Source organism: Anneissia japonica, unplaced genomic scaffold, assembly GCF_011630105.1.
Source record: "Anneissia japonica isolate Jap-2015-1 unplaced genomic scaffold, ASM1163010v1 scaffold2191_len329779_cov167, whole genome shotgun sequence".
NCBI lineage: Eukaryota > Metazoa > Echinodermata > Crinoidea > Comatulida > Comatulidae > Anneissia > Anneissia japonica.
The window spans coordinates 50,550-71,665 of record NW_022758203.1 but is presented as its reverse complement, the minus strand read 5'-3'; the positions used below and the strand labels follow the sequence as shown (position 1 = coordinate 71,665).

General features: G+C 31.5%; 1 protein-coding gene across 3 annotated transcripts in view; it reads left to right on the top strand.

The window, feature by feature from the left end:
• The first annotated feature begins 9 nt into the window (after positions 1-9).
• The window catches only part of LOC117125201 (palmitoyltransferase ZDHHC2-like), a 27,703-nt gene continuing 6,596 nt past the window's right edge, over positions 10-21,116 (top strand). Inside the window, exons 1-9 of one of the 3 annotated variants that reach the window (XM_033271635.1) lie at positions 10-203; positions 2,546-2,587; positions 6,220-6,314; positions 8,043-8,163; positions 10,150-10,219; positions 12,996-13,149; positions 15,115-15,247; positions 16,550-16,679; positions 19,367-19,500. In XM_033271635.1, coding sequence (XP_033127526.1) covers positions 95-203; positions 2,546-2,587; positions 6,220-6,314; positions 8,043-8,163; positions 10,150-10,219; positions 12,996-13,149; positions 15,115-15,247; positions 16,550-16,679; positions 19,367-19,500 — 988 coding nt within the window. In that variant the 5' untranslated portion in view covers positions 10-94. Of the gene's footprint in view, positions 204-2,545; positions 2,588-6,219; positions 6,315-8,042; positions 8,164-10,149; positions 10,220-12,995; positions 13,150-14,926; positions 15,057-15,114; positions 15,248-16,549; positions 16,680-19,366; positions 19,501-21,116 lie in introns of all 3 variants that reach the window. The other 2 variants (XM_033271634.1, XM_033271633.1) reach the window with 2 other exon arrangements.

Genomic DNA, 21,116 nt, shown 5'->3' with positions numbered 1-21,116 from the left:
TGATTTAGGGAGGATTTAATGATGAATGAGATCATCTCAGAAATGAATCACAGAAATAGTGGCTCCGTCAATATCTGTGGTAGGCCTTCATAAAATGGGAGCTATAAAGACTTGTTTAAAGGCTGCAAGTTGGTTTCCAGTGATTTTCATCTCATTGATAGTTGGATGGTCTTATTATGCTTATGTTGTAGAGTTATGTTTTTGTGAGTAAAGTTTAGATGTCAATTTGCCTAGGCCTGGCCTGGGCCTTCTTGTTTGATGGATGATTTCGTTTACTTCAGCCAACGGCACTGGGGTCGTTTGAGCCTATTTATATGTCGGACTACAGTGTTGGTACAAAACCCAAAGTTGTCATATGATCGAGACAGCATGTGTCTGTCTTATGATTTATATATCATGTGTCATCTATGTGAGGAAAAGACATATGCACTAATCTATCATCATCTGTACTTTTTGGTAGTGGGTGATGTCGGTAAATTATAGAATAGAATTATAATATTAATACTACAAAAAGCGTTATTATTATAGTAGTTAGGATAGGCTAATGATCCCCTACCTAGGGCCTATCTACTACTGTAGGAATTCCCTACTGTAGGCCCTAAATAACAACTCCATGGCCCAAGTAACTAGTAGGCCCTAGGCTAGCCTATTAGTTAGGCCCAGACTGTATAGTTAGTAAGGCCTACGCGGGGAATGTATCCTCAGCGCAAAAAATTTGTCCTAGAAATCTGTCCACGCATTTTGGGAAATTGTGGCCGATTTCTGCTCAGATTTTGCCAAAAATTAGGCTTTGACCAAATATTAACCAAATACAACAAATGCAATTATGCAGCAATTACAATTCCATGCACCTATTTTCCTGATGATTTTTTTAGATATCCTCTGTGAAACTAAAAAAATTTAAAGTATTTTATCTAGGCCCCTAACTAAAAACTAATATTAAATAATACTTATACTAAAGTTAGTTCTGTCCTTGCATTACTTATCATTTGGTTGGCATAAAATAAACTCTATTTTTTTGTCATATTTTTGTGTTGTCATCAAGCGGTGACTATGGCTCAACCCTAATTTAATTTGGGTTTTGTATATTTTATAATTTTACTGCTCTGTGGCTATTAACAGTAATTTATAAATTTCCCAATTATAATACCCATAATTGCATTATATTTATTTTTCTGCAGTGGATATGCAAGCACCAATATGTAATTTTAATTCCTGAATAAAATTAAATGAAAATTAAACGTTAAAATACGTACCTAAGTTAAGCCAAGACTAATTTAATACAGTATAATAATATTAATTATAATTAGCCCAGTTTATTAGATAATTATTTTAATGTTTAATTGGTGCCAGATAAGATTTAATGAAGATGGTTGGCCTGGGCCTAGTAATCTTAATTAGTCGCCATCCATTGCATGAATATTGTCCCAACTTCCATTACGATTTTACGCATATTTGAGGTGTTGATGGAGCTGGCTTGGTTCTAACCTTCAGTCTCACTCACTGTCTTAAAAATTTCCCCTCTCTCATCACTCATTCGTGTCAATACTGACTCCCCCCAAATGTAACTCTTTTGCAAGGTCTAGTCCGGACCACAACTGGCCGATGGTCTGGTACGGCCACCCTGATTCAATTCAGACTTTGTATATTTTATAATTTGCTTAATTTATATTAGTTTCCCAATTCTGCAGTGGGTATATGAAAATGCAAATATGCGATTTAAATTCCTGAATGAAATGAAATGAAAATAAAGCGTTTAATTTACAGATGTTTTATTGCAAAAATTCTTAATATGCTGCAATAAACATGAAACTATTAATAACGCATGCATTACACAAGTAAACTGATGCATATGCTACACTTGTATACATATTAGTTGACGTTTATATTTTGTTTGTCACTGTTTGTATTTATAAGTAAAGTCTACTTCATGAATACTTACCTGGGTAAACCGACTAATTGCATGATCTCTCCCAAAAGAGAACACCCCTCAGAAACAAAATTTGCCGCAACACCGCCTCACCCCCCTCCCCCGCATCCTCCCTAGCGTAAAAAAATACAAGCGATGGAAATCTCCAGCCGCAACGTTTCCTGCACGAATGAACAAAAATCTGAAGAGATTTTACAACCTATCAAAATTGGTGACAGCCCATAGTTTGCAGAACTGTGATTTATGCTTTACCAAATACCTTTTTCTGTAAAAAGCATAGGCCTATACTATTTAACCCTTATGCCTACTGAAGCTTTGGAAACATGCAAAGCATTAACTTTAAATTTGGCCACACCAATGTACTCTTTACCGCAACTAAAAAAAGATTATTTTGTGTAAAAGCATATTATTATTATAGGTCCCCCTACAATTCAAGACCACTTTCGGGACTGGAGGTTTTCATGGTCTTTAGCAACTTTGGTCTCTAATTAGAATAATAAAGATAAGACATTGTTGATTTGGGACCACAGGAAAGTGGTTTTTAATTGGAGGTGGTCTTTAATTAGAGTGAGAACTGTATTTCAATAGATTGACTTTTTATTTTTTCTCTTTCAGATACCCTTGCCAAAACACCTTACAATAATATAGGACAAGTTGGTAAGATATGTATATTTTTTTAAATATTTTAATTAATACTAGTCAGTGGGTGATTCTGATACTACATGTGTGACATTCAAATACTGTAACATTTTGGCTGATTTCTGTGGCAATCAAAACAGCCCCTGGAATAGACACTTGACCAACACACTCACATGTGGTGTTCCACAAATGCAAATGCTTACAATGTTTAATATGTTACCCTTATAGTAAATTGAGAAATTGCCTATATGGTAAATATTTTAAATATTACAAATTTATATTTTTCTGTTATGTACATTACTATTTCTCTTAAAATTTTAGGCAGTGAAAAATAATTGTATCATATTTATATAATTTATTGTTTATTATTCCATTATTTTTATTAGCTAGAATATGTAATTTTTAATGTATTTTATGTCTATGTTTTTAAATGAGTTATTCACGTGTGCACACCGAATTCTGGATCTTTTCATTATGATTTCTCCCTTTTCGTTCAGCAAAGGTATATGACCTATTGACCTCAAATAATAAATTAGCCACTAGAGGGCAACATAGAGGTCAAATAGGGATAAGTCCCAACACAAGGGCTCGGCTATTTTTCCCCCACACTATGACAATCTGCCAAAAATAATGTTGTAAAATATGGTATAAAATAGTCTCACCAACAGTATACATTGAATGTTTAATGTCAGACTCCGGAGTGAAAAAAATGTTGATATGTTGTAAAACTGATTTTTCTAAGACAGAAAAAAGTTGTTTGACAAAAAACTGGGGAGGGGTGAATGAGATACAGATTTTTGAATATTTAAAAACTGGGGGAAAAGGTGTAAAATAGGGGCACCCCTTTTCCCCCAGTTTTTAAATATATTTCATTCGCCGTTCCCCAGTTTTTCGTCAAACAACTTTTTTTCTAAGAAAAATCAGTTCTACATGAACATACTAAAAATTTGTTTTCCTCCCAGAAGCCTGACTTTAAGTAACATTCTAAGACTCATAGTACAGTGAATTATAAATTTGTTTTATTGTATTTCGTAGTAACGTTTTCCAAGGGTTCAAACAAGACCTTTCCAGTCAATTATGATTAGTATCTGTATGAATGGATAAATTTACAAAAAAGAAAATCCCATATAGTCACTGGCATTAAGAGCATTACTAGAACAACATAATCTGTACGCATAGCACATGCAGTGTCATATGATCGTCCATTTTCGCACAGTGTTACAATCTGACATGTAAAACGATCAACAAACTAGCTATGGCATTTACTGAAGTGACTTATTTAGTGTTCGTTGGTGCACGACTATTAGTATCTTGATATTAGCATTTTATTTTTTTAGATGAATGGTAGTAGAGTATGCATAATGTATGTCTTTACTGAATATTGTTTAAATACTGTGTAGTGCTTGATTTTACATGTTTGATAAGCTGTAAATATTTTTAAAAAAAATAAATAACATTAATGAATTATTCCATTTTTTTTTCATTTTTAAAAAGTGAAATTTTGAATAATTAATAAATAAACATTAATAAAGTATTCTATTTATTTATTTTTTAAGTTGAATTTTTGCAAGTAAATAAACTTTGTCTAATAGTTATAGGTCCATAGTAGATTAATTTTTTATAAGAACATTGGTTCATCTTTTTTCAAAAAATTGTGTTTTTAATAATTCATACAGTATACAGTAGGCCTATATATTTAGATCGTAATTTGTGCAAGTCTTGAGATTATTGTAAAATCAGATTGTGTCAAAGCTATGTGGTCGTGAGATAAATCCCGACATTTTATGATTTACAATCATATTTAGTAGTTTTTAATTTAAAATGGTATCTTACCATCATATATAATTTCAATAAATTGAAGAATCATACTATTTTTGGTTGAAATTGGAGATATAGATAAAATTGATCATTACACATTCATTGCATTTAAATTTTGACGATTTATTTATTATCCAAGAAATATTGTCGAGTTAGCTGAATGTAAAGTTTTGATAAAATACTAAAAATAAACTTAAAATTGCTTTAATTTAAATTACTAATGACTTTCAGTTACAATTATTGGCCTATACATCAAAACAATTACTATTTTAATATAGCCTCTTTCCTACAAAAATCCATTAATTGATTATTATTAAATTAGCTAATTTTAGGGGTTTACATTACCCAAGAATTGTATTAATGAATAACCTTTAACCTTTAACCTTTATTAAAGTATATTTTGGTGCTGGTTCAAGACACTTAAGTTCAAATTAAAACTATTTAATTAATATTAATTTATCAACTAAACACACAGTAATTGCAATACAGAATCAAAAGTAATATTGGTGAGATGGATTATTACTTAGAGAAAAATAAATTACAATATACAAAGATAAAAAAAAGTCTGTATATGGTTAACCATAGAAATACATGACAGCTCACTTGGGATCAATTAAAGATTGAATGGATTTTTCTATGGTACTTTTGGATCCACAACAAATTCAATATCAGTAAAATAATACATTGGATCGCAGCAATTAATGTATGCCAAACTCGATAGCAAGGGACGAACATATTATTAAAGCTAAGAAATATGTTAAACATTTCCTCTGCCAGTGGCTACGGATCTAATCAACAACAGAATAGTCTTCTATCTTGGGCCATTTCATTTATCAGCTCTTAGTTATGAGCCCCCCAGACATTGCGGTTTGTGCTCTGAACTGCAAGGTCGTGCTTTCAATCCCTTGTTGACATTTTGCTTGTGTCCTTTGGCAAGGCGCTTTATCTTTTTACCCAGGAGTATATTATTATTATCTAGGTATTTTGTAGTATGATGATATTATTATGCATGTTTACTACAGCGCTTCTGGGGTAGAAAGGTTTGCACTCTGTGCTAGTTTTCCAAGCTATAGGTCAAACTCACTATAAAATATTAAGTTGCTATTCTTAATTAATCTTTTTATTAAGACTAACAATTTTAAAAAAATATGAGATAACAAACTTTACTAACAGTAGGGCTATAGTCCTTCCTATTTTTAAAATTTTGACTAGAAATAACCCATTTTATGATTGTTTTAAGCGAATCGTTTTTAGTATGACTAGTTTTTGAACCTATTTTTGAAAATGATGACTAGCGAACCTCATGAATAATGACCTGCTTATGACTAGCGAACTTCATGAATACTGTAGTTTAGTGGATGCTGGGTATGCTGTAATTTATATAACACGTTTGTTGTTGTATTGGAATTAGCGCCATATCAATTCTGGTTGTTTATTGTCCATTCAAAAGTTGATTAAAAAGATGTGTAAATTATAATGTATGGTACCTTCTAACTGAGTATGCAAACAGTACCATCAGTATTCATAATAATAATGGTAAATATTATTTTTAAAAAAAGTTTTAAGTGTAATAATTGATCCGGTAGTGAGCAGCAGTCATGAATATTCATAATGGACTAAAGAGACAAACATGTTATTGTAACGGTAATTATTGATTTTAGAATAACCCAAGTCTGATTTTTTTCCCTTGAAATATAATCATTTTATAATAAAAATATTCATGATTATAATAATAGATTTACTACTCACCTTGTATTAAATACTCCAATGTGTATTTAAAGATTAAAGAATGTTCATTATTATTAATAACATCATTTTTCCTTGTTCCACAGTTGTATACCTTTTATTCTATCATTTGCTACTTTTTATGTTTGTCTGGGCATATGCAAAGACAATCTTCACAACTGGAGGCTATGTGCCTGATGAGGTAAACTGCTAAATTACTATTTGTTTTTTTTATAACCAATTACAATAATATATGCATGTGCTATTAGTCACACCCCTATTTATAGAAATGAATTGTTCCAGATTTAATGTGCTAGTTTTTTTAAGTACACAATTCATATAGATACTCATTACCATGTCTTTGTTGTTCTGTTATTATGGTTGCTGACAAGTCTTAATACTAATAGCATTTGACAGGAGAATCATGCATGTTGTGATGCCTTTGTATTAAAAACAAGGAAATTATACAGAAACATAACCAATTGTTGTTTTATTTATGATTGAATAAATAGATTAAAATTAAAACAGATTGATGTAAGTTATAAGAATTATGTGTCTATGTCAATTTGTAGGTTGATACGGTCAAAAGCCTTCATCTATTAGGGCATATAGAAAAAATTGTTATATTATCCCGAATGGCGTCAACAATTTGGAAAATATTGATCAGAAAATAAAAGAAAACAAATATTTTTGCTGCATCATTTAATTCAACAGCATAAAAAAAATGCAATTTTGTGAATGGAAATACGTTTTCTTAAAAAAAAGATAAAAATAAAGTCAGGCCCACTAAAACCAGTTTTTATACAATATTTACAATATTCTTACCAAATAATAACAGTCCCTCCCTCATCGATTAAGAAAAACCAATATTCTATTGTTTTGATTAAAAAAATAGAGTGGTTGATAATCTAATAATTTTTTCTATGTGCCCTTATATTTTTTTTCTTATAAAAAAAAATACTGTATAATTATAAAACCATGAATATCTAAAAGAACTAGTGAGGAAGTACTGTACTGTGCTATACTAAAAAAAGCCAAGGAACAGCATCACCATTCTATTTCCATGCTTAGTCCACTCTATCAAGTTTTTTGGGACGAAGATGTATGATTTACCCATATATGGGCATGATGATATATTACACTTAAATGGGCAAGTTCAAAGTTCACACTGGTGACCCATATTCAACTCACAGGTTGCCACTCGAAGTGTATTTCAGTAATATTATAACACAATATGTATTTGAAATATATTTTAACAACATGTCATTGAAAAAGACAATTATACAGTAAATTGATAGTGAAAGAAATACTGTAAAATGATATATGACACCAGAAATACATTAAGTAACAAAAATGATACTTTGAAAGGTTTTTTAAAGACAAATGAAAGATAGTAATCTAGGTAGATACTGTAGTATAAAAGTCCTAGCAGCAATTTAGTAGGATTTGATGTGATTTTTAATGCAGAGATATCATAGATTTATATCATTAGGATGTACTTGTAGAGCTAAGCATATTGCTGTGTATGCATGCCTTTTAAACCCCTGTTTATATACATTGTATTAGGAGCTGCAATTTAGTAGGATTTTATGTGATTTTTAATGCAGAGAGTATTATAGATTTCATTAGGATGTACTTGTAGAGCTACATATTGCTATGTATGCATGCCTTTTAAATTTAAACCCCTGTTTATGTACATTGTTGAAGTATAGACAATCATTGGAAGTTTTTTTTTTTTCTTTTTTGTAGTGCGTGCTATTTTAGAATATATGGATGTGGGAATGTTCTTTGTTTACTTGGCATACAGTCTACTATTACTAAAAGTATTAATTTACTAAATTATTATTATTATTATTATTATTATTATTATTATTATTATTATAAATATTATTTATTTAAATTCTTCAACCTTTGTTGCCGTTTTTTACAGTTCTATTTATCCAAGGCAGACTTGGAAAAACTTGAGGCTGAAGATCGAACTGACAGAAAGGATGAAATACTAAAACAGATAGCGCACAACCTACCTGTATATACTAGAACACTAGGTGGAGGTAGGTATTCATATATAATAAATAAATTTTTATATTCTAAGCTTCTGAAAAATCATACCCTCATCATCTAGGCACATTTTGTTTTATGGTCTTTGCTTTTAAAATTGTGTTTGTTTAAACCAAATTTAAAGTCGATCCATGGGTAGAAAAATGACCAAAGCAGAGGGTAGAAAAAACCATACAAAAATATAGGAAAATGAGATATAGGGAGGGAAAGAATCTCAACAGAAACAATGACATTTACACTGTAATGCAAAAATTCCCCAAGACAAGCTCGTAATCCGCTGTTGGAGGAAAATAAATTAAGACAGTTTTTATTCAAAGTCACTGATCTTTGGCAAAAAAAGATTTTATTGCAGAAATACTGTCCCCACCCCCTGCCAAGACAGGCCTACAAAGCTGATCTAGTTTAAGACTCAATTACCTTTAGGTTTTCTTTAAAACACAAATTTGTTTCTGTTGGATACTAGATATTGCTGAAGCCTAATACTTGTGGCATTTCAAAATGACTAACAAACTAATTAATTTAATAATAGTTCATACCAGAGGTGATTAGAGTTGATGAATATTCTTGAGTAGCGTTAATACTATTTTTGGTTTGTGCCCTGGCATATATTTCTTCAAATAGAAATTGGCTAATGTATTTATTATTATTTCTTCATTAACTCAATCAATACACTCAACTTCAATCCCATTAAAAATAATATAAATGAAAGGCAGAACTTATTATCAGTTCACAAACAGAAGACTACCTAGTCCCATTTATTACAGATACAGTTTTGCTGGTTAGTTACTTTATGTGTATCATTCTTTCTTCTCTCTCCAAGGTTCAAAATATCTTATTCATCTATGTCAATACACCATTTTCACCAAATTTGAAATGAAAATTTCCGATAACCTGGCTAACACCACTGGGGGACTCTCTCTTTACCATCATGGAATAATTACACGATAAAACTAAATTAATAATGAGCACTAATATTTTAAAATAAAAAAAGAACGAAATGTTTATATTAAAAACAAGTCTTCAATAGCTATTTCAGTGTTTACATACAGTAATTAGCATGATCGTGTGTTGTCTACTGCTGCTATAGCAAAGGTGTAGCGGGGCGATCCGCTGCGTGGTGCTCTATTTGTAGCTAGCCAGCTGCTCAGGCTAGGCCGCTGGAAGTCTTCCAGAAAGTTGTGAGTTGTTGGCGGCGCTGTTTCAAAATAATCCCGATAAAATGGTCTATATTTATTAATTTTTCTTTGTCTAGACCCGAGTCATTCAATATGATTTTTATACAAATAAAAAGATAGTACAGTAATAATACAAAGAACTCATCTAGTAATAATCCTAAACCTTAAGAACGGTGTGTCGCTAAACCTGGATGGAGCGGTGCATCTGCGACGTCATTACAAATCTAGTTGTGAGCATCTACGTATTGAATGCGTACAATTTAAAAAATGGGATATTAGCTGTATAAATGTATTTGAGTATGTTAAATCAGTTCTCAAATTATATAAAATCGGTAAACTTCTCCTTAAAGGGACCCCTGCATACTGTGTCTATATTTGTATTGAATAATGTTATATTCAAAATATGTAGAGTAGCATAGCATAGTTTATCTGGTGGTAATGATATGTTATTACTCTGAATCAGGTTATATGATGTTCTGATTCAGAAATGGGGTGCGACAGCATTGAAAATATGGAACCAAATCCCAGAATGCGGAGCTAAAATTCTATTCCACTGAAAACTTAATTTGGGTCATTTTCACTAATTTTAACCCACTTTAAGTGAACTAATGAACTGCCATGGGGTGGGGAAGGGGGTGGTGGAGTATGTTTGCGTCTGCATCCCGTACCCCCAGCCTACACCCATGGCTAGCTCAACACAAGCAGTAACTCGCTGTTTAATTGTTCAGTGAAATCTCAAGAATTTATATCTGATTGTATTTGTTTATACATGTAGTTGTGCTTACTTTGTTTATTCACTGACAGGTATGCGTTACTGTTCTATATGCAAAGCTGTTAAGCCAGACAGGTGTCATCATTGTTCAGTCTGTGAAAGGTAAGTGTAAATGGTAATGTCATTAGTTGAATCATTAGCATTAGGTTTGGAGCCGGTCTGTTGTTATACACCGACGTGATTGGTCAACTCAATAAGATACAGATTAACCAGTTTTTAAATATTCAAAAATGGTATATCTGTTCTCGATAATTTCATCAAACACACATTCAATGAATATTGATTTGTAAGGCATGAATATTGATTTGTAAAGCATGAATATTGATTTGTAAGGCATGAATATTGATTTGTAAGGCATGAATATTGATTTGTAAAGCATTGAATATTGATTTGTAAAACGTTGAATATTGATTTGTAAGGCATGAATATTGATTTGTAAAGCATGAATATTGATTTGTAAGGCATGAATATTGATTTGTAAGACATGAATATTGATTTGTAAGGCATGAATATTGATTTGTAAAGCATTGAATATTCATTTGTAAAGCATTGAATATTCATTTGTAAATCATATCAAACATTTGTTTTCACAATGCATATTAAATGTATTGTCTGATCAAATGTTTAATTGCAACATCTACTGAATGTAGATGATGATGTTCACTGAAGTGTAGCAGTACAGTAGTAGATGAATTTGTATTGGTCAGAGAAGGACTCTTAACTGCATTTGCCATACCTTGCAACCAATAGCATTTGGTGTTCCATAAACCTTTAGATTTTTTAAGGGAATGTTGATTTTGAACTAGTTATTATAACATAAGACTAAAGTAATAAAAGTTTTAAATATCAAATTATAATTATCTATCCAGAATCCTAAAACATACAGCATTTCGCAATAAGATATTATATCATTATTGTTATTGCCACTACTGTATCTGACTGTTCAAAAGAAAAACAGCATAACTGCACCAAAATATAATAGTAGTTATTTAGTTTTGCCATAGGATGGCTATGTCGCCATCACTATTACTTTTGTGACATTCTCATCATTATTTTCAGTATTGTCATCGTCATCATCTTCTTCATTATATACTCATCATAATTTTTGTCGAGTCTTATTGTTGTTATGCCTTTAAGAAAAAATGTAAAACATTTTTCCTTAGAATATCTAATTAACTTGTTTGTCAATATCAATATAGTTGTTTATTTTTTCCTACTGTATTAGAAATCATTATTATTATTGTTATCATTTATCACATCCACATTCTTACAATGTAAAGCCCTGATATAGACTATTAAATTTTGTTTGACAAATACATGTGGCATGCCCAATTAATATGCTTCAGTCATGATGACATCACATCATGACCATATACAGTAGGCACATCATGACTATATATGGGCATACAACAGTTTTTTGTCAAAGAAAATTTGGGAGTATAGACAGTACTTTAGGTTATTTTTAAAATAAAATGATACGAAATATTGAATAATAATGTCAGATATGATATGGCTTACTGACAGATTGGAATTTATTTCTTTACAAAAATTTAATGTTTACATTATTTGTCATTTATTGATTTTGCCTGTGAATTTGCATTCAAATCCATATTTGAATTCTACAGTATAGTGTGTGCAGATGTTAGGTATATTATTTCCAGGTGAGGGTAACTGAGGGCTAATAAGGAGGGGAGGGGGTGGGGATTGGGAGTGGAGGTTTAAAATCCACTTAAAATATTGGAAATTAAAAATATGCAGATGTTGGATCTTGGATTTCAAAAGCCCGGAAATTTGGAAGGGTTTTGGAATCCATTTTGGTAGGAATGTTTACTGTCGAGGCAAAGCATGAAGGAAGAAAAAGGGGACTGTCCCCTTCATGTCTTCTCATCTGGATGAAAATTCTATACTTAATTAAAGTATTCTTAATAAAAAATATAATAAGTTATTATTAAGTTACTAAATATATTGGGTCTTTATTTTTAAATTGAACTTCATCATTCGTCATTACGGTAATATTATCATCAGAATGAAATAATACCCATCTCCCAACATTGCATGCATTAATATTTGTGGTATAATTTGTATGCAATGTATTAAAAAAATGTATATTGTATGAGCATAAAATGTGTATGAAATATAGTATTATATGAATTATAGTAAACTTATGTTTACCATTTTTTTATTCAATGAAACACAACATCTATTGTCCATAATTATCATTTTGTTATTTAAAAAAATCCTCAAAATGGAAAAATACTAATTGATGACTATGTATCTTATTGCCATAGCAACACTAATCATTAAAGATTATTATGCAAGTGGGGTTCAGGTGAGGTCAATGGCTTATCCTATTGATCAGTGGCAGTAATATGGATAACTGCTCCTTAATGGCCTCACTTGAAGGAGGAAAGTGTTCACACGTTAATGTTAATTCACTTTACTATTCATTGTACTGTATAACAGAAGTTGGTGCTAAATAACAAAAATATTTGACATGAAATCCACTTTTCAAATTATATTAAAATAGTATGTATGTTGTTTTAAATTATATTTATTTATTTGTTCCTTTTTTGTTATTGATTTTTTTTGTGTGATGATTAAATATGATAATTAAACACACATAACAAACATATTTAACATGAAATCCACATTTCAAATGTTGTTAGAATATACATTTTTTTTTTAAATCATTCACTTTATTGCTATCATATACAGTTTGGATAATACAAATATTCAAAGAGAAATGGAATAAAAAACACACAAATAGACACAATTTAAAAATCGAACAGTCATTTATGGCATTGTATAATAATTACATATATTCATAATTTATATAAAATCTTTTAATAAAAAAATCTGTATTTTTCTTTTCTTGTAGGTGCATTTTGAAGATGGACCATCATTGTCCATGGGTCAATAATTGTGTAGGGTTTACCAACTACAAGTATTTTGTTCTTTTTCTGTTCTATGCCTTGGTTTATTGTCTCTATGTAGCAGCCACTGTTCTTCCTTACTTCATCAAATTCTGGTCGGTAAGTACATATAATTATATATTAAGTTACATAAAAATATTATTATAAAGGACCTGGAAAGATATCTTTTACACTGTTAATGTAAACTGATAATTCATGATTTTGGAAATATTGAAAACCATAATATAAGATTACTTCAAATCAATGATAAATATGTATAATTTACGAATTACAATAAGCCAAATTATAGTTTGACCTGTACATACCTGTATCCAAGGTCAGTCAACAAACCTATGTTGCGTGTATGTTTGTTTACGTCGTTTGACCTTGATATGGACATGCGCAGTTCAAACTACGAATTGGATTATTTATAAACAAAATCTCGTCCAGACTATCAAGTTGTATTGCATGGGTGTATGCAAGGGTTGGGGGGTCGGGAAAGTCGTACGACCCCCCTAAAATTTTCAAAGGTCAGCATTTTTCCCAAAGACATCTTTTTCTAGGGCCTATTCACAATGACATAAATGAAAAAGCATTGATGAGGTACCACCAATGAGTCCAAAGACCTTCCCAATTGCGTGACGTAATCTCAATATCAAGGAATGAACGTTCTCAGTCTGTGTCAATTCTTTTTTAATTGATTGACATTTTAATCACATCTTGCTGTTATTTCATTGTGAAAAGCTCCAAAAAATTATGAACATGACCCACCCAGAAAAAACCCTGGATACACCCCTGTATTGTGTGACAAAAACATGAGATATGCTTAAATATAGTCATAATTATATCACATCATGGCCATATATCATCGCTCACATCACAAACTAACACAATCAAAGTAGATTATGTTAGTTCGTAAAATCAGAGTAGTGTGTCAAAAACACGTATTGGTTGTCAAGTACTTTTGTATTCTTTACCACACAAAAAGTCGTTCACAACAACAGCGCGTATTTTGATGCGTTTTCTTGATTTCAAGAAACTAACACAATTGTGTTAGTTCATAATGTGAGCGATGATATACGCACATCATGAATACATACCGTAAAACCTTGAATTGAAGCCCGGGCTTCTTCTTGTTTTTTAACATACTTTGGATGGGCTTCTTTTTCAAATGTGTTTCTTTTCGAGGCCACATTTTTGCAAAGTAAAGAGATTTTTTCAAAATTAATGCTGTAAATTTTGCGAATTAGTACTACTGTACTGTTCAAAACAATAAGTAGGGCCACAGTAACATCAATCTGTATCATGAAGTGTATTAACCGGCATTAAATCACCTAAATTACTGTATAAGCCAAGCATGATTTTAATTTTTTTTTGTTTCTTTGAAATTCATGTACAGTGTATGGAGTTTACTATCTTGAAAAGAAGCCTATCTTCCTTGAAAAGAAGCCTGTGATCTTCTTTTCGAGATAGGCTTCTTTTCGAGGCTAATTTTGCAAACTGAAGAGGTGGGCTTCAATTCGACTTAGGCTTCTTCTCGAGATTAAGCCCATTGGGCTTCAGTTCGAAGTTTTGCGGTATGGGCATACAACAGTATTTTTTTGTGTGGGGTGGGGGGAAGCGGAAAGTTGATGGATAAAAGCATGTGATATCACAACATGACTACAGTATATATATGCATATTATGACTTACATGAGCATGGAAATTGTTTTTACCAAAGAAAATTTAAAGTCTGAATGAAATTATAAAAAATAAGTTTTATCTGTCTAAATATTTTTTAAAAATATATTCATAATTTTTTGTTTGTTTGATATAAAGAAATAATTAAATTATGTTATTAATTTGATTTTTTTCACTTCTATGAAATTACTTTTATCATGTGGTTTCAACCTGTAGGAAGTAGGTGCAACGGGCATAAATTTCCAAGTGATGTTCGTGTTTATAGTAGCTGTAGTATTTGCTCTGAGTGTTGTGACCTTATTAATATATCACATTCAGCTATCAGGGTTGAACCGGTCAACGCTAGGTAGGCCTTTGGAATTTCCTTCTACTCAATCATTCTCTTTACATTTTTATATGGTTAGGGTGATTTGGGTGATGAGTCGAGCAAGTTTCATATCTTGTTCCTGTTTTTCGCGGCCGCAATGTTTGCCGTTAGCGTGATGGCATTGCTCGGAATGCACACGCACCTTGTATTGTCAAACAGAAGCACATTGGGTAAGATTTCGGTTTTCAGCCAAATTTTTTTTATACCTTGTTTGGTGAAATATATTTTCTAAAGATCTTGAGGAGGGCGAAAGAAATAAATAAAATTTCCGTTTCCATTTTAGCAAAATGGTTCTGCCGAAGCACTGGCAGGCGAGAAATTAAAAACAAAATGTTATTGTGTGAGTGCGCCTTTGCTCCAGATCCTAATTTGTGGCTTTACAAAAAAAGCAATGTAAACAATTCATAAATCAAGTTAATGAACTCTCTGTATTTATTTATAGTGAGGAAGAATTTTGTAGACTTAATTAATTAAATAATTTATTTTGTCTGCAATTTTCTTTTATCTTGGTTGCCAATGTGCTGATAGGCAAAAAAAAATAATGTTTTTTTTAAAACAAGGTGTAAAGAAAGTCTTGTTTTAGTGATGATTTTTTTTGTTAGTGAAATCTTTTTATGTTCAGACCTGTGTAAACTATCAAATTTTATTTGACAAAATCATGTGACATGCCTAAATATGGTCATGATGACATCACATTATGACCATATATAGGCACATCATGACTATATATGGGCATACAACTTTTTTTTTTGTCAAAGAAAATTTGATAGACTGGACAGAGCTTTAATTTTTTTGTTGTTGTATGCAAAATGTGATTTTGTGGTTGGAACCAAAATGTCTTTATTAGCAGTCATTTTTAATTGCTAGTTGTAGAATTTTATGTAAATTGATAATCATGTTTTTATTTTTATGATTATAACATGTTAATCTGCCCCATGGAATGATGGTATAAGCCTCAATCATTCAAGAATTATTAGCCTATGCCAATGTGCAATCTCTATCTTACTCTCTTTTTTTTAGTTGTACATTTTAACATATTTTATACTTTATGCATAAGTGATTGTATCTTCTGCTACTAACTCTACTTACTGTATGCTTGTGCTTTGACTGCATTTGCTTATGTTTTATCATGTTTTATATACTTTATATACTTTCTTTGTATTTTAAGTGGCCAATATTTATTATTTCATTGTATTATTTAACTTTTTTATTATGTATCTAAAATGTTTATATTTCAATACTATTGACATTGTACTATACTTTTAGCAATTATGTACCAATATCAGTGATTTGTTCATATAGGTGTGATGTGACACAATCATACCCATATATGGGTCAGTCACATATACAAGGCAGTTATATATTCTTAGCTAATTGTATATATGTGTTATATGATGTCATAATGCCCATATATGGCAAATCACATTATAGCCAATTACATGCATAATGATGTAACATCAATTTCTATACAGAATCTTTCCGTGCTCCTGTGTTCCGACATGGACCAGATAAGGAAGGCTTTAGTCGGGGAAGTTTCTGCAACAATTTCCGTGAAATATTTGGAGAAGAGAAGAAATACTGGCCACTCCCAATATTTACCAGGTAAATAAAAACTGTGTTTATAAGTTAAAAATGTGCTGCCTGGCACAATGACATTTTAACACCAGAGTCGGTCGCTTTGTCGGTTTAATGCTAATTACCAGTCACCCTATGCATTTTGGTTGTCAGGTACCCACAGAAATGAAGTCCTGACTCCCATGATGTAATTGTGATTGTTGAAAATAGTTTTGTGCAGCAGGAACAGCTTGGTTTCCCAACCTCGAATCGGGGTGTCAATCCCTCGCTGTGCACTTCGCTTGTGTCCTTGAGCAAGGCACTTCATCTGCGTTGGTGCTCTCCACCCAGACAGGAGTATAAATGGGTACCTAGTGGGGTTGCATGCTACTGTGCCTATGTGGCTGCAATACTTAAGCATGTTGAACCAATGACCAGGGAAAACAGAGCACTTTGTTGAGTTCAATACACTAGTACAACAGTTCATGTAGGAAGATGTTACTATTTGAACATTTCTGAGTAACACAGCCTTTGAATATGTTTACTACTAAATGCTCATAATAAAATATGTGAATATTTAATAAGTTTGACCTTTCTCTATTGTAATGTTGTAATTATGTGAGTATAATTCACTGACAATGTTGAAAGCCTAACAATGTGTATTATTGTCCTACTGCATGTAGTCAAGGAAATGGGATTTTATTCCTTAACTATTATAATGATCCACATGAGCTTTCAAATCGGTGAGTAACTATAACATAATTCATCACTTGTCCAATCACTTTTGAATGAATACACATTTCAAATTTGTTAAGCAATTGATTGATTGATGTATTGATTGAGGGATTGATTGAGTGATCGATTGAATAATTTAAGTGATAAATTGGGTGGTGGATTGTGGAATTTTTTGATTGGTTGGTTGAGGGATTGATGATTGAGTAATTGGTTGGTTGATTGATTAATTGATCTATCAATTGAGTGATTGACTGGTTGATTGATTAGTTGGTTGAGTGATTGATGATTGAGTAATTAGTTTGTTGATGATTTCGTCATAAGGTATTTGAAGTATTGATTGATTAATTGAGAGATTGATTAATGAGTAATTGGTTGATTGATTAATTGAATGATTTATTATTCATTTATGCAAATAGACCCATAAAGCACAGTATAACATTTTTTTTAACATTTTTTTTTTTAGATTTTTCGTATACTTGCATGGAAATTTGTTTTAGTAAATCTATAGTAAATTAAGTTACAGACCCAATTATAATAATGCCTAAATATGGTCATGATGACATCACATCATGACCATATATAGGCACATCATGACTATATATGGCCTTAAATTTTGATAGTCTGAATAGGGCTTTACAATTGACACAGTTGGCAACACCAAGATAAAAGTGGTTATTTAGCATATAACATACAATGCGATCAGTGTAAAAATACATTGAAATCACATATGTAGACACACACAAATGTACTAGAGATGTTAATTACAGATAAATATAAATTGTACCCATCATAAATTGAAACAAAGACTCAATCAATCTACGAAATACTATAATGTATAATGCCAAATTTTTATTTGCTATTTCTGCCACGTACAGTAGTAATATTCAATCTGTAAGAACACAGTGTTTAGTATTCCGAATCATAGGTTTATTCACTTTATTAAATTTGACAATCATTTAGAATTTTTCTCATTTCTTCCAATGTATCTGGGTGTAGTTTCATTATAGATTAGCACTTTTTATTGTTACCTTTGACGTGGTGGCGGGAAGTTGTTGGAAATATGATGTAAACGGTATAAATAGAATTATTATTAATATTATTATATAATTAATTATTCTATAGGCCTAGTTATATTTTGTTAAGTAGCATTATTAATTGTATTTTCATATAGTGTTAAATTATTTTAATTGTTTTAAAGATGAAAAAAGAATCTTATGGTCCAGCTTAACTGTACACTATATATGTCTAAAGTATGAGGCTTAATTGGATTGTTTTTACAGCAGGCAAATCGATTTGAACCCAGGATCTTGGATTTATTTATGACAGGGCACCTATCAAGCTCAGACCACTTTTTTATTTGTGTTTTCATGATGATAGTATATTTGTTGTTTATGTCGTTTTCATTATTGTTCAAGTTTAGGCTTTGTTGCTATAAGTAACAAGATAAGAACTTTTAGACTTGCGCTCAACAAGGCCTTTAATTAAGCGCTTCATAACATTACTGGATCGAGCGCATATGGAACATATACTTAGCTCCCCTTGGAGAATTCCATAATGTGGCAGCTGGAATCAGCACAGTTTCTGTTTGAACCTATCAGGGATCCACTTGTACTCCTGGGTGGAGAGAGATAATCGTAGGTAAAGTGCCTTGTCCAAGGGCATGAGCGAAATACACAGCACAGGGGATTGAACCCCAACCTCACAGTTGAGAAGCAGACCCACAGCCCCTGTGTCAAAACACACCTACCTAGTTTATGTACTAAATCATGCATTCCAGATTCAGTCTTTTAACTATAAAATCAACGATGTTAGTCTCACTGCATAATTTTCAATTAAGCCTCTCTTTAATTCTACTCCTGTTGCCATGGCAATCCATCAAGACTAATTTGTGGAATGACAAGTATAGTACAATGACACTCATTTTCATTTGTTATTGATATATACATCATAATAAAAATATTAATAAAATGCCATTAATATTTTTCCTTTGCACGTTTTAGCAAAGGAGATGGTATACGTTACCCAATTCAGGCACGGGATGAGGACTCGGACCGTTTGCTAGATGAGCCTATGGACGATGAGGCGGCCTGTGTTGAGAGCGAGATGACAAGTGGAGAAGAATCCAGGGGTCCAGGTATGCATAGTTATGGTTTAAGTACATTGACACAAATAGTGAGAATGGCCCTTTCTGCCCAAAATACTCCGATCCTATCTGCAAAGCCCCCATCAATTGCATTGTTTCTAAGTTCAACAGCATAATTGTATGTAAACACATGCGTTTGTGGAACAACACCTGTTTCTTGGACAATCGCATTCTTTTGGTCAGTTGTTAAGTTTGATAGACATTTCGGAAAGGTCCATTGTATAGGCAGGGTGGTTGAGGATGGAAGATGAAAGGTTCCTTGTCTCTAGATAGCGAAATATCTTCAAAGAATATTTTAATTTTCGCTTTCATTTCATTTCATTTTTTTCTCATAAGACAAGCTTAAACAAAAATTGCAATTTAAAACGCTGCAGAGAAGGGATTAAAAAAAATGAAACCAAATTATTATCAAAGGTGGCCTCCGACTATACTGTATTTCTTTTTATTTAATGTTTGTCTATGTTATTGCCAATTTTCACATTCTTGTTTTTTTAATGTATTGTTTTAAATGTGGCAGTTTACTTTGGTGGAAGCCTGAAGCTTACACAAAACACATTTATATTAGTTGTCCATTATATAATAATAATATTAATATTGTATTAAATTCTGTTTTTATTATACAATGGCACAATCAAGCTTTTTAACACACCTTTTAAATTACTGTGTAAACTAATTTTGATAAATAAAATTAATTAAACAAATTAAAAAAATATGTTTTAGTATACACAAACTATTAATGATAATATTAATGAAATGGTATATAACTATATATTATACATATGATAGGTAATATATTAATATTATATATCATATGTATATTATATATGATAGGTAATATATTAATAATTATAACTGTGTATTATATAGTTGATATACAGTGCACCATCCAATCCAAGTTCCCTCTAATTCATTCACTTTAACAAATAACAATCTTCAATCTATTAAGCTAACCCTGTCTGTGGAGACCACCCCCAAGACCACTTCAAATTTCCATGACAAAAAACTGTTGTAATGCCCATATATAGTCATGATGTGCCTATATATGGTCATGATGTCCCCATATATAGTCATGTGCCCATATATGGTCATAATGTGCCCATAGTCATGATGTGCTTATATATGGTGATGATGGGCCTATATGTGGTCATGATGTGCCCATATATAGTCATGATGTGCCTATATATGGTCATGATGTGCACATATATAGTCATGATGTGCCCATATATAGTCATGATGTGCCTATGGTCATGATGTGCCCATATATAGTCATGATGTGCCTATATATGGTCATGATATGCCCATATAGTCATGATGTGCTTATATATATTCATGATGTGCCTATATATGGTCATGATGTGCCCATATATAGTCATAATGTGCCTATATATGGTCATGATGTGATGTCATCATGACCACTTCAAATGTCCATGTTTCAAAGATGGTCTCGAAATGGAGGGTGAACTGTTTTAATAATAAAATTGATTTGCTAGAAAATGATGAAAACCTATTAATACAATTCATTGTGATGCGGAGGATCACAATGTCTATTTTTCTAAAGAAATGTAACTATTCAAAAATGTTAGTGGATTACTGTGTTAATTTGAATT